The sequence below is a fragment of the Argiope bruennichi genome, chromosome X2, assembly GCF_947563725.1.
Source record: "Argiope bruennichi chromosome X2, qqArgBrue1.1, whole genome shotgun sequence".
NCBI classification, from domain to species: Eukaryota; Metazoa; Arthropoda; class Arachnida; order Araneae; family Araneidae; genus Argiope; species Argiope bruennichi.
In genome coordinates this window covers 65854851-65867677 of record NC_079163.1, presented here as the reverse complement: position 1 = coordinate 65867677, position 12827 = coordinate 65854851, and the positions used below count along the sequence as shown (strand labels likewise).

Genomic DNA, 12827 nt, shown 5'->3' with positions numbered 1-12827 from the left:
GTAAGTTTTTGTGAAACAATTTTTCAGTGTAATCAAAATGTTTAAAATATTTACAAACTAAAAGTTTTATCTCACTTTACATTATTTACATATATAATGGTTAATTTTACTTTCAGTGAATTAGAACTAAGTTTTTATATAAATTTTTGTAGGTAAGCATTGTTGCTTAGTAAGAATGTAATCTTAGAGCATCAATTTTGATTGCCTAAAGTAAAATACTTTGAGGTTTGAATGCAGAATCTTACTTCTAAATACAGATGACTCATGTTGAAATCTTTTTTACAATCATTTCATGAACTGACAGCTATTTCTCTGCTCTGTTATTACAATCAAGCTACCAAACATCTGAAATATTTTTTTTATTTTTCACTGTGGAAAATTTTTTGAATAATTATAATCTAGCATATCCAATTACAACATTCTCTAAATAAAAAAAAAGTAATATAAAAATTTTATTAATTAAAAAATTTTTGATATTTAGATTGAATAATTTATTTAACATACCCTTGAATGTAAAATAAGTGATGATCAAATTTTATTCTGTTGATCTTGAACTCTATAAATTTTTTAAGCATCCCTTCTTATAGTTTAGTAAATAACTTGTAATGAATTTTCCTTTGTTTTTACTTGTAAATGCTTTAATTAATTAAAACAAATTATGTTTAATTTGGAATGTGCAGTTTTTTTAAAGAGATTTATGTTTAAAAAAAAAGTTGATTCATAACAATTTTTGAAATATAGTAAATTATCAAAAAATAAAAATTAATGAGAATATTTAATAATATAAAAATTAACTTCAATGAGAATATTTTGTAAATAGATTGAGTTTTAAATTATAACTTTTGATTCATTATATATGTATGTTTCTTTGTAGATACAAGAGCAGCAGTAGAAACATTACAATAATATAAATCTGTATTCTTGAAAAATGTAGAAAAATTGAATTTCTAACATTTCAGAGTAATTTATCTTACATATTCCTAGGCGAAATGTTCTTGATTGCTAATGTCTTAAGGACATGATCACCCACCCATTCTGTGATTTCTTTAAAAAAAATTAGGCATTGTATAACTCTTATTAAAATAATTTGATTTATTCTGTATTTCAAATAAACAGCTTTTATTGTTGTTGAAACTCTTGATTAAATTACACTTATTCCTTTTATATAATAAAATGAAAAGTTTAAAAGAACAGTCCAAGTAAATATATTAAATCAGAATTCTTTGTGTATTTTACTATAAGTATAAAATAAACAATAAATTTATACATCTTATTTATCAGCTTATATACAGTTTGAGAATTCACATGGACTTAATGTTACATTAAACATTTGAAACTTAAGCAGCTCTAAATCATGCAATAAAATCTAATTGCACAACAAAAGTTGCAAAGATGCTCCAACTTCTCTGTCGAAAATTCCGTTTAATTCTAATCAGTTTTTTAATGCAAGGTATAAGAATACTGTGAATATGTATATGCAATCTAAAAATTATATTATTTCAGAAATGAATATGAATGTGCAATCTACAAATTGCATTACTGCAAAAATTATCTGATGCCCAGTCAGAAATTTCAGTGTTATTTACATTAAAGTTACAATAGGCCCTCATCTATTTAGTTTAATAAAACATTCAAACAAGTTGATAGATTGTGAGAAGTTTTATGAACTACCTTCTCCTACTATATTATTAAAAATACTATTTTCATGCCAAAATATTTTCTTGTTTTTTAATTTCTTATAGTAAAACACTTCCATTATTTTAAAGGTTTAATTTCGATTGTACAGTACATTTTAAACTTTATTATTTAAAATAGTATAGAATAATCAATATTATTAATAATTATTTAAATTTCCTAACACAATTTCAGAAAAGAATCAAGCAAATGCACAGTATCAACAAACAATTTGCAAAGCATGAATATAATTATTCTAAAAATTACATTTTAGTATTCATTGATAAATCATTACAAACATGCTTTTTTTTTTTTTTTTTTTTATGAGCAATAAAACAGAAGCCAGACAGTCAGAAGTCTTATTTCAAATATGAATACGAAATAAAAGCAGACTGAAAAGATGTCTGCAAACAATATAGGAACTAGAAAGGAGGTATTTGCAGAGATAACATTCATTGTTTGAGTCGAATTTACTGATTAGACAAAGATGTATGCAATGAAGACCAAATCAGATCAGAGACTTGAAGTTCGCCACTACTGATTCTACTAATAATTCCACTCGGTACCTATCAATTGGCCGCTTTTAGAGATCAACTGGTTTGGGAAAAAAATATTAATAAAATGTGTGGTTTTTATGGTCTCCCTCTTTGAAATATATTAAAATTTAATAGACAATATTCAGCATACTATTTTATAAATCTTGCACCTGTTCTGTTCATAGAGTTAAGCACTTTCTTTTTCATGCTGTCAGTCATCTTTTCTAAAAATTAAACTTTCATCTGAAATGGGAAATGATTCAACTCCAACTAAAATAAGCTGCTTGCTGAATCAAAACATGGTCATAAAATATAAAAAGATAATTAAGTGAAATCAATGAATTTTAGAATTTTTCTTGTGTAGTATCAAATACATTTCAAATTACACAAAAGATACATTTCTCTTTTTGTATGATATCTAAAAAGAATTTTTGTTTGCTGATTTATTAAAAATTTGACTTATAAGAAAGTTAAACAAAACAGCAACAATGTTTTTTATATACACAATAGAATACAAGCAGTTGTATTTAGAAAAGACATTTTTATAATTTCTTTCTTTGGAAATTAAATTTTATCTATAATTACAACAAAAAAGTAGTAAAATTATGCTTTAAATATCTTATGTGTGTGGGGGGGGGGACTGCCAAATTTTTAAGCATCAGCTATTTACAATTAGAGAATAAGTCAGGAGAAAATATTTGTAATGAAATTGAAATAATCTTCATCGTTATTACAACAATGACAAGTATTTATGTAAATTTTAATTAATATTTTTTAAAGTTTAATAAAATCGGAGAAAAAATTACAGAATTCCTAAATTTCTGTCATAGAAAACAAAACAATGTTTCAAACAAAATCAACATCTGGAGTGTGATTTAAAAATTGGGATGGGGGGGGGGGGAATTTACTGACAACAAAATAGCTTTAGATTTTCTATCGCCATATATTATATATATTCATGCAATCTTGTGAACAAAAATATGTTTTAGAAAATATTTTTAAATGAATGGTGTTGGGATTCCTGGCGTAATCCTAATTACATGTAACCTTTTAGCGCATGCGCGCTGGGGACGTCAGGTAAAAAATTCTCATGATTCCACAGAGTAAGAGATGGATATGGAGGTTTGAGTTTGGGTTGAGGAAGTGTGTATGATGGAACCAGAGATGGTTGTGTGTATTATAAACAATTAGTGCACGTAAAATGAAATGTGTAAATATTTGTATATAATTATTTGTGCCTGTGTCCTTGTTCCGCAAATAAAATTGAGAATACTTGGATTAATGATTTCGATGTTTATGTTATGGTGAATAGCATATAAACCAGTTAACACCAGAACGATGGTTTTGGTATAATTGTTAAATTACCGGACTGCTACCCATAAGGTCCCAGGTTCTACCCAAGCAGCAAAAGATCGTTGGCCAAGCATCGCCTCACGGAACGAGCGAGATCGGAGGCGATCTCGCCCCGACATTGATCATGTCCCCCGGCGGTTCGCCGCCTGATGGTCGCCCCGACTTGTTTTCGACGAATTTGCCGATCCTTTGGCGACTTGTTATTATCACGGGCGACGTTATACCAAGCATTTCGCGAGCTGTTTTATCAATGGGCTACCCAATACCAATCATTTCCCCATGTGTTTTAACAATCGGCGACCCAATACCAATCATTTCCCCATGTGTTTTAACAATCGGCGACCCAATACCAATCATTTCCCCATGTATTTTAGCAATGGGCAACCAAATGCCAATCAATAGGCAATTTATTTCTGAACATTTGCTGGTGTCAAATTGAAATATTAGTTTAATGGTTATTCAATTTTCTCAAACTTTAGAAACTAGTGTCATAATATTTAAAACTATCATACTTTCAAAATTTTGTCAAGACTGAAAATACGAGATATTTTGAATAATTTACTTTTCTTTTTTACCTATTAATAATAGTGTTTGTTACTTATTTTGATAAATTTAAAATTCCATAAAATACTTGTTTTTGATAAAAATTCATGGAAAATGTCATTCTAACAATTCTTCCAACTTTTTTTAACTATTATTATAGCATAAATTTTACCACAGTCTTACCCTGTAAAATGTTTAAATGACATTTTTTTACTGCTCTTTAAAAAAATAAACAAATGTTAAAATTATCAGAAATAATTTTAAATTTGATCCCCTGAACATCTATCTACATATAAGATTTATTTCCTTCATTGATATTTCCTATTTATTTTCATTGTTTAATGCATGGGAAGAAATGTTAACATAATCATAGTTTCAATTATATAATTAATCAGTATGATTTTAACTGATATTAGAAATTTAAAAGTAGAAGTATTATATATATTGCCTATATCATCTGGTTTAAAAGCTATTTTATAAAAATTCGAAACTGAAAAATATATAATTCTTATTAAAAAAATATTTTTTTTTACTATACACACTTTTATATTGCTTAATGTGAGCAATAAACAAATAATTCCTAAAGAATAATGAATAAAACACAAATTCCTAATTTAACACCCTAAAATTTAATGCATTGGTTAAAAATAGTTTAAAACACTAAATTATATAATTACTATTATATGTTTCTTCAATAGAAAATATTTTACAAGCACAAATTAATAAGTTACTTCAAATTTCTAATATTTTCATAATTTATGTTTAGTGAGGTTTAGATTTGATCTATGTTAAACCCCGAATATTTCACAAATATGTTTCCTAAAAATTCCATATACAAAAATGTAACGCTTCTTTCAATTTTACAGATTCTATTTACTATTGACTTTACAAAATTACTTCATGAAGAAATTTTATACCTCATTATAAATTTTAGTGTTAGCTAATGTCTAATAGATAACATTTTACAAGCACAAAATAATAATTTATTTCCAATTTCTAATATTTTTTTTTATTATCTATGATTAGTTTGGTTTTATGGCACAAGAATTAAATTTGATCTTTGATTGACACTGAATATTTCTCAAAAATTCCATACACAAAAATGCAGCACTTCTTTCAATTCTACAAAATTCCTTATATTTACTATTAACATGCAAAGTTACTTCAAGTTGTAGAAATTTTACACATTATAAATGTTAGTGTCGGTTGATGTCCAACATACAACATTTTACAAGCACAAATTAATAATTTACTTCAAATTTCTAATATTTTCTTGATCTATATTTAGTTGTTTGGTTTTGTAGCACAAGAACCAAATTTAATTAATGATTGACACTGAATATTTCACAAAAATTCCATACCCAAACATGGAACACTTCTTCCCATTATAGGAAATTTTATTTACAGAGTTACTTCATATTGCATTAATTTTAAACCTCATTATAAATGTTAGTGTTAGCTAATATTCAATAAACAACAATTTACAAGCACAAACTTACTTCTTATTTAATAACTTACTTCAAATTTCTAATATTTTCATAATTTATGTTTAGTGAGGTTTAGATTTGTGGCAAAATAACCAAATTTGATCTATGATTAACTCTGAATATTTGAAAAATATGTTTCACAAAAATTCCATGCACAAAAATACAACACTTCTTTCACTTATACGAAATCTTATTTATTATTAACTTACAAAGTTACTTTATGGTGTAGAAATTTTATACCTCATTACAAATGTTAGTGTTAGCTAATGTCCAATTGATAACATTTTACAAGCACAAATTAACAATTTACTTCAAATTTCTAATTTTTTTTAAAATCTATGATTAGTTTGGTTTTGTTTCATGGCACAAGAACCAAATTTGATCTATGATTAACTCTGAATATTTCACAAAAACTCAATACCTAAAAATGTAAACACTATTTTCAATTATACAAAATTTCTTTAGACAAATATTTTTTTAATTATTATTTTCCCCTCTTTATTTTTAGAAGAAAAGAAAAACAACTATGTAAAACAATTTATTTACAAAGACCTTCATTAAATAATATTTTAGAAATACAAAGTAAAATAATAATTTACTTGAAATTTTTTACTGAATTTTCTGTAATGACTTATACACCCAAGCAAAATCCTGAAACTATGACTTATAATTTAGAAGAATAAATAATATTGACACAAAATAATTTATAAAAAATTTATTTAAACTTTATTTATTATGTAATACTTGAAGAGTTTGAAATTTCTAAAAATCCACACACATTTATATAAATATTATATATATGTATAACTGAATCTTCAGCTACATATAAAAAATTATACATTTATTTATACATTTCATTTTCCCTTTTTGCTGAACCTAGAAAACAATTATAATAGTAATTGAGATTTCGCTTCATTTAAAAGTACAAATAAAACATTTGTTGACAATTGGAGATGAGTAATTAACAAGCAAAAGTCTTATAGAACTTTATAAGCATAATTTTTTTTGTTCTGATACTGGACTGTGTAAGCAAACTTTATAATAATGTTAAGGATAATAAAGAAAAAAAAAACTCAAACTAATGGCAGTAAAATTTATGTTACTGTTTTATGAAATGCGAAATAATTTGAAACTATTCATATAAGAGTACTTAAAAGTGCCTGCATAATCTCAAGTTTTAAAGAATTTTTTTTTCTTTTTTGAAGTTTAAAATAAATACATTCTGCTAAACTTTTTTTAGCCTCATGTCAAAATAAAAATAATTACACAAATGTTATTTCAATATCAAAATATAAAAATGTTATTTAATACTTTATTAAACTTCTTTCATAGAAAAATTGTAAATGAAAAGGAAAATTAATTAAGCTAAATAGAATTAAAATCACTTGAATTGTCAATCTGAAAAAATAATGAGGTTGTCATTAAAAAAATTTATTCAAATTATATAGAAAAATAAAATTTGTACAAAACAAAATTTATGCCTTTCTAATTAAGGCAAATAAGTTTTCAGATAAAAAAAAATCAGAAATTAAAATTTACCTACTTGTTATTCAAGCCTATCACATTGCAACATTTTGAAGTTTTACTACATTTTTCACGAAAAGACATTACATATTTTGGCACTTTAACACATACATCTGATAAATCCTTGATTGCTTCCACTGCTCTGATCAATTGCAACTGACCAGAGAGAAATTTTGTGATTTGGAATATCTTCAATTCTAAACAAGTTCTTAGGATATTAAGTGAATTGGGACATATAATTGTCTCGCATATAATTGTTTTAAATTTCCTTCTGATGTTCCATGTTGGTAGAAAACATACTCCGTCACATTAATTGTAACTTCCAATATTTTGCTCTTTTTTGAAGTCAGGAATAGAAACTTGCACAGTAGTTTCCAAACAAATAGTGAGAATTTTTTTGTTTTTGTTTATATTTATAGATCGATTTTAAAATTTATTTTATCTTTAATTGCATTTTCAGTTTTGAAACAAAGGTTGCACAAATTTTTATTTCATTGAATGAGAGATGTATTTCATACTTTGCCAGGTTGTCATTTGGCATTCTATAGAATGCTTAGAAAATGTATGAAATACAAATTGTTTCATACATTACTGGCTTGTTTTAGGCATTATATACAATGCTTGGCCATTCTATAGAATACTGGATTTCATATTTTGCTGGTAATACATATAAAGAATTATACATATACTTTTCTTCAAGTTCACTCTTCTTTTTGCAGATTTGATGAACCTAAAAAACATATTCCTTAATTAGAATAATGATTGAGCTTTCACTTCTTTTAAAAGTACAAATAAAATATTTGTTGAGAATTGGAGATATGTAATTAAGGAGTAAAATAGATATATAGAACTTCATAAGCTTGATAATGTTTTCAATCTGATAATGAACTATATAGGCAAATATTATAATAATGTTTAGGACAATAGAGAAAAATAATATAAATTAATGGGTGTAAATGGGTGTAAAATTTATGTTACTATTTTATGAAAGGTGAAATAATTGTAAACTATTCACATAAGAGTATTCAAATATAACTACATAATTGCAAGTTTTAAAGATTCTTTTTTTTTTTTTTGAAATTTACAATAAAAATATTCTGCTAATCTATTTTTTTAGCCTTATGTCGAAATAAAAATAATAACACAAATGTTATTGCAAAACCAAAACATAAGAACGCAATTTAATATTTTTTTTTAAACTTTTTTCATTAGAAATTGTTGTTAACAAAAGGAAAGGCATTGTAAATGAAATGGAAAAATATCTGCAATAATTTAAGAACACACACACAAAAAAAAGATAAGAAATAAAATCACTTGAAAAGAATACAAGCAAGAAAAGAAACGATTATGGTCGCTTACGCCTAACGCTAATAATATCACGTGCAACTCCATGTTAAGCAACGAGTTCGAACGGCTTCAACAAAAATAATCTTTTTTATTCACTATTTAGAATAAATAATATATTATTTACAAATATATAATAATAAAAACTTTACACTTACCAAGTTTCTTGAAATGACAGTATGCGTTGCTGGTTGAATTTCAAAATCCAATACACGCCAGGTGATTCATGGGAAATTTCTAAAATATGTTCGCATAGCGCCACCTAGGAAAAGCAACTTTCCCGACATCGAGACGACTATGGGCCGATTGCTTTGAGCCGGTCTTTTTCACTAAGTCGCCGTAGGAGTTCGCCCCGATGAAAAAGCGATCTTCAGAGGCGACAGAAAAAAATATGGTCAGAATCCGATGTTGCGCCAATGCAAAGGTGACATTGGCAAAATACGGGCGGCGTATATCAGATGGCTGCGATGCTTGGCCAATCGTTTAGCGACTTCTCTTGCTGCTTGGGTATCCTAGCGCATCCCGAACCGCTTCAATGTGATCTAATTCACCTTGGAATACCTCGATTCTATCTCATTTAGAAAACCCCGGAATGACAAAGAAAGAGAGAAATTTTTCTTGCATTTCGATAAATTTGAATTCGGGGCCTAGGAATCCCAAAATCTGGAATCCCTGCCGGAATTTACGTATATAGAATTAACGTAAAGAGATATAGAATTCGAGGTATTTAGAATTAGAATTGAGGAATTATTAGAAATGGATGTCGAACTCCAACGAGAAGTAATTTTACGAGATCATTAAATAAAGCTTGTGAAATTTTAGAAAACAAAGTACAGGACACAGATACCTTGGCGGTACAGATAATTCTGTTAGAACAAAAATATAAAGAATTAAATGATTTAGATACAAAGATTCTAGCTATTTTGCAAAGCAATGCAACGTGCACACAAGAAAATTTTAATTTGGAATATGAAGCTATTACTACTTATGAAGATAGGTTTTTAGAAATGAAACCGAAACTACAGAGAAGATTAAATGCTTTAGAAAAACCTAAATAAGATGTTACTGTAATGAAAGAATCTGTAGATAATACTAACCGTAAATTTAGACTTCCAGAGCTGGAATTAAAACAATTTAGTGGAGATATTAAAGAATGGCTTCAATGGTGGGGGGAGTTTTAAAAGATTCATGAAAATGTAGATATTGTAGATGATGACAAATTTCAGTATTTGTTGCAATCAACACAAAAGGGTTCGCCAGCTAGGCAATAAGTAGAATATATCCCGCCAACAGAAAAAAAAATTATGAGGAAACTGTCATATATTTAAAGCAGAACTTCGGAAGAGATGATTTGCTGATCGAAGTTTACATTAGAGAGCTTCCTTCTTTCGGTGGTAATAAATAACGCGAATCCTCAAGGTCAAAAGTATTCTCTAGTTAAACTGTATGATACTTTAGAAGGGCAGTTCAGAGCATTAAAATCTTTAGGAGTTACAGAAGATAACTTTTCAAGTATTTTGCTATATCTTCTTGTAGAGTTTTTTACCAAGCGATTTATAGAGAGTATACGAACGAAATCAAACTGAATTAATGACAGCAGAAAGTTCAGCGAGTGATAGATTGACTCATCTCTTAAACTTTCTTAAAAAGGAAATCGAATCGGAACAAAAATTAATTGTTGCGTGTTCTTCTTTCGATTTAGAAAAACATAATAAAAAAAAGCTGAATCATCATATTCGTGAAAACGTAAATAGGCCATCTGGTTTTAATTTATTTAATAATAGGAGAAGAAATTCGTATCCGGTTGATTTAAAAAATAAGGAATGCGCTTTTTGTGATAAATCGCATATGACTCAAGATGGTAGGTTTGCGAAGGGTTTAACATATGAAGAAAAAGAAGGAAATTCTTTTAAACCGGGGAATTTGTTTTCGATGCTTAAATTCTAAACCCAAACATATTGCGCGTTTCTGTAAGCAAACAATTAATTGTTCTAAATGCAATGGGGAACATTTACCTATCATGTGTAATGCGAATAATGAATGTAAAAGTAATAAAAATAAAAAAAAATCGGAAGAAAAATTGTTACATACAGCTCTTTAACTAATAATACATCCTTAAGTCAAATTTATTTGCAAACAATAGTAGTTAAAATTTGTGGGAACGGTGAAACTAAATTAATTCGTTGTCTATATGATACAGGGTCTCAAAGATCCTACATATCAAAATACGCTGCAGAAAGAATGAATTATGAAGTTATCAGTGAGGAATCTATTTTGCATTCTTTATTTAGCGGGGTTGAAAAAGCGGAAAAACATAAAAAGTGTCGGGTACGCTTAAGTAATGTCGATAATAGTTACCTTTGTAATTTTATGATCAGGAAAAGATTTGTTCCGATATTTCTAGAGTAAAATTGTCTCCCTATGTGAGAGAACTTAAATCTAATAGAATATTTTTAACTGATGTAGTGCATGCTGATAATGACCAATTATTGTCTCAGTCTTCTCCATTAGAAATTCATTTGTTAATTAGGGTTGATGTCGCTGGTAAACTGCTCACAGGAGAGGTAAGGCAACTTAGTTCAGGAGTAGTATGAGTAGGAACTAAATTAGGCTGGACGCTGATGGGAAAGACAAATGAAATAGAAAAAAGTGACAGTACGTCTACTGTTCTTTCCTGTCACGTTAATGATGCAATAATCCCAGATTTATGGCGATTAGACACACTTGGAATTTGTGATCCAATTGAAAAGGAAACTAGGGAAGAATTGGAACAATCAGCAAAGGAGCATTTTTTCGAACTGTAACTAGAAATGAAGAAGGGAGGTACCAAGTACGATTATCTTGGGTGGAAGGACATCCCCCCTTAACAAACTGCAAAGGTATTTCTGAAAAAAGACTTGCAAATTCCATTAAATCTCTAAAGAAATTAGGAAAAATCGAAGAATACGAAAACATTTTTAAGGACTGGTTGGATCAGGGTATTATTGAGGAGGTATATACTTCAGAACCTGAACACTACTTACCTCATCGCCTTGTTTTCAAAGAAAATTCCACGACGAAGATCAGGCTCATCTTTAATGGATTTGCTGGAGACAAAAACTCGCCATCAATAAATGATTGCTTAGAAAAGGGACCCAATTTGGTTGAACTTATTCCATCTGTTTTAAACAGGTTTAGAATAGGAAAATATGGAGTTACAGCCGATATTGAAAAGGCATTTTTACAGATAGAACTCCAGGGAGATGATAGGTCTTATTTAAAGATTTTGTGGTGGCAGGGTGGGCAGAAAGAAAACTTAAACAATTTTCAGCACCGAAGAGTAGTTTTTGGAATAACTTCCAGCCCTTTCTTACTTGGAGCAACTCTTGATTATCATCTGAATAATACTCCCCCTGATTACAACGAAATGGCTCGAAATCTTTTGAAGGATTTTTATGTGTATAACTGTATTAATAGTGTTGAAAATGAAGAGGAATTAATGAAATTCATTCATGAATCACAAGAGATTCTTAAACCTGCAAAGTTCAACTTACGAGGGTGGGAGCATACCCACTTTGAAGAAAATGAATCAGACCAAACAGAAACAAAAACCCTTCTTGTTTTAGGCTTAAAATGGAAAATTAATACCGACTCTCTATCTGTTGATTTGAGAGATTTAGATCCCAATACATAAATAAGATCAACCATTAACTAAACGGATCATATTATCGACTGTTCACAAAAGTTTTGATCCCATTGGATTTACCTGTCCAGCAACATTGATACCAAAATTGCTGCTACAATGGAAGTTAAAACTATCATGGGATTCCGATTTACAATCTTGGATGGCCAAGAAGTTTAAAAAGTGGAAAGAGCAACTCAAATTTTTAAATGATATTTTCATTCCTAGATGTCTAAACAAAAATGAAAGAGACAGCAATATAACATTGTACGTCTTTTGTGATGCTTCCGAGAAGGCGTATGCTGCGTGTATATTCTTGAAGAATGAAGTTATTGATTCGACCGATTGCCATTTGATACAAGGCAGAGCAAGGGTAGCTCCTCTCAAATTTATATCAGTGTCGAAACTAGAGATTTTAGCTTGTAATATAGGTGCAAGACTATGCAAATCCGTGAAAGAGAGTTTAGGAATGGAAAAAGTTGCTACGTGATATTGGTCTGATTCCAGTAATGCTCTTTATTGGATTAAAAAGAATGAAAACTGGTCCACTTTCGTTTTCAATCGTGTAAAAGAAATTCGTCTTTTGATTGATCCAAATGATTGGTATTACATACCCGGACAATTGAATCCAGCCGATCTAATTTCTCGAGGTTCTAATTTCAAAACTCTAGCCGAATCGTATTGGTGGTTAGGACCTTCTTGGTT

General features: G+C 28.5%; 1 protein-coding gene across 1 annotated transcript; it reads left to right on the top strand.

Annotated features, from left to right (window-relative positions):
- The first annotated feature begins 9217 nt into the window (after positions 1 to 9217).
- On the top strand, positions 9218 to 12134 carry LOC129959795 (uncharacterized). The gene is made up of 3 exons (XM_056072686.1): positions 9218 to 9241; positions 10840 to 11025; positions 11385 to 12134. Exons 1-3 carry the CDS (start codon positions 9218 to 9220, stop codon positions 12132 to 12134), a joined length of 960 nt encoding a protein of 319 aa, XP_055928661.1.
- Positions 12135 to 12827: the final 693 nt, after the last annotated feature.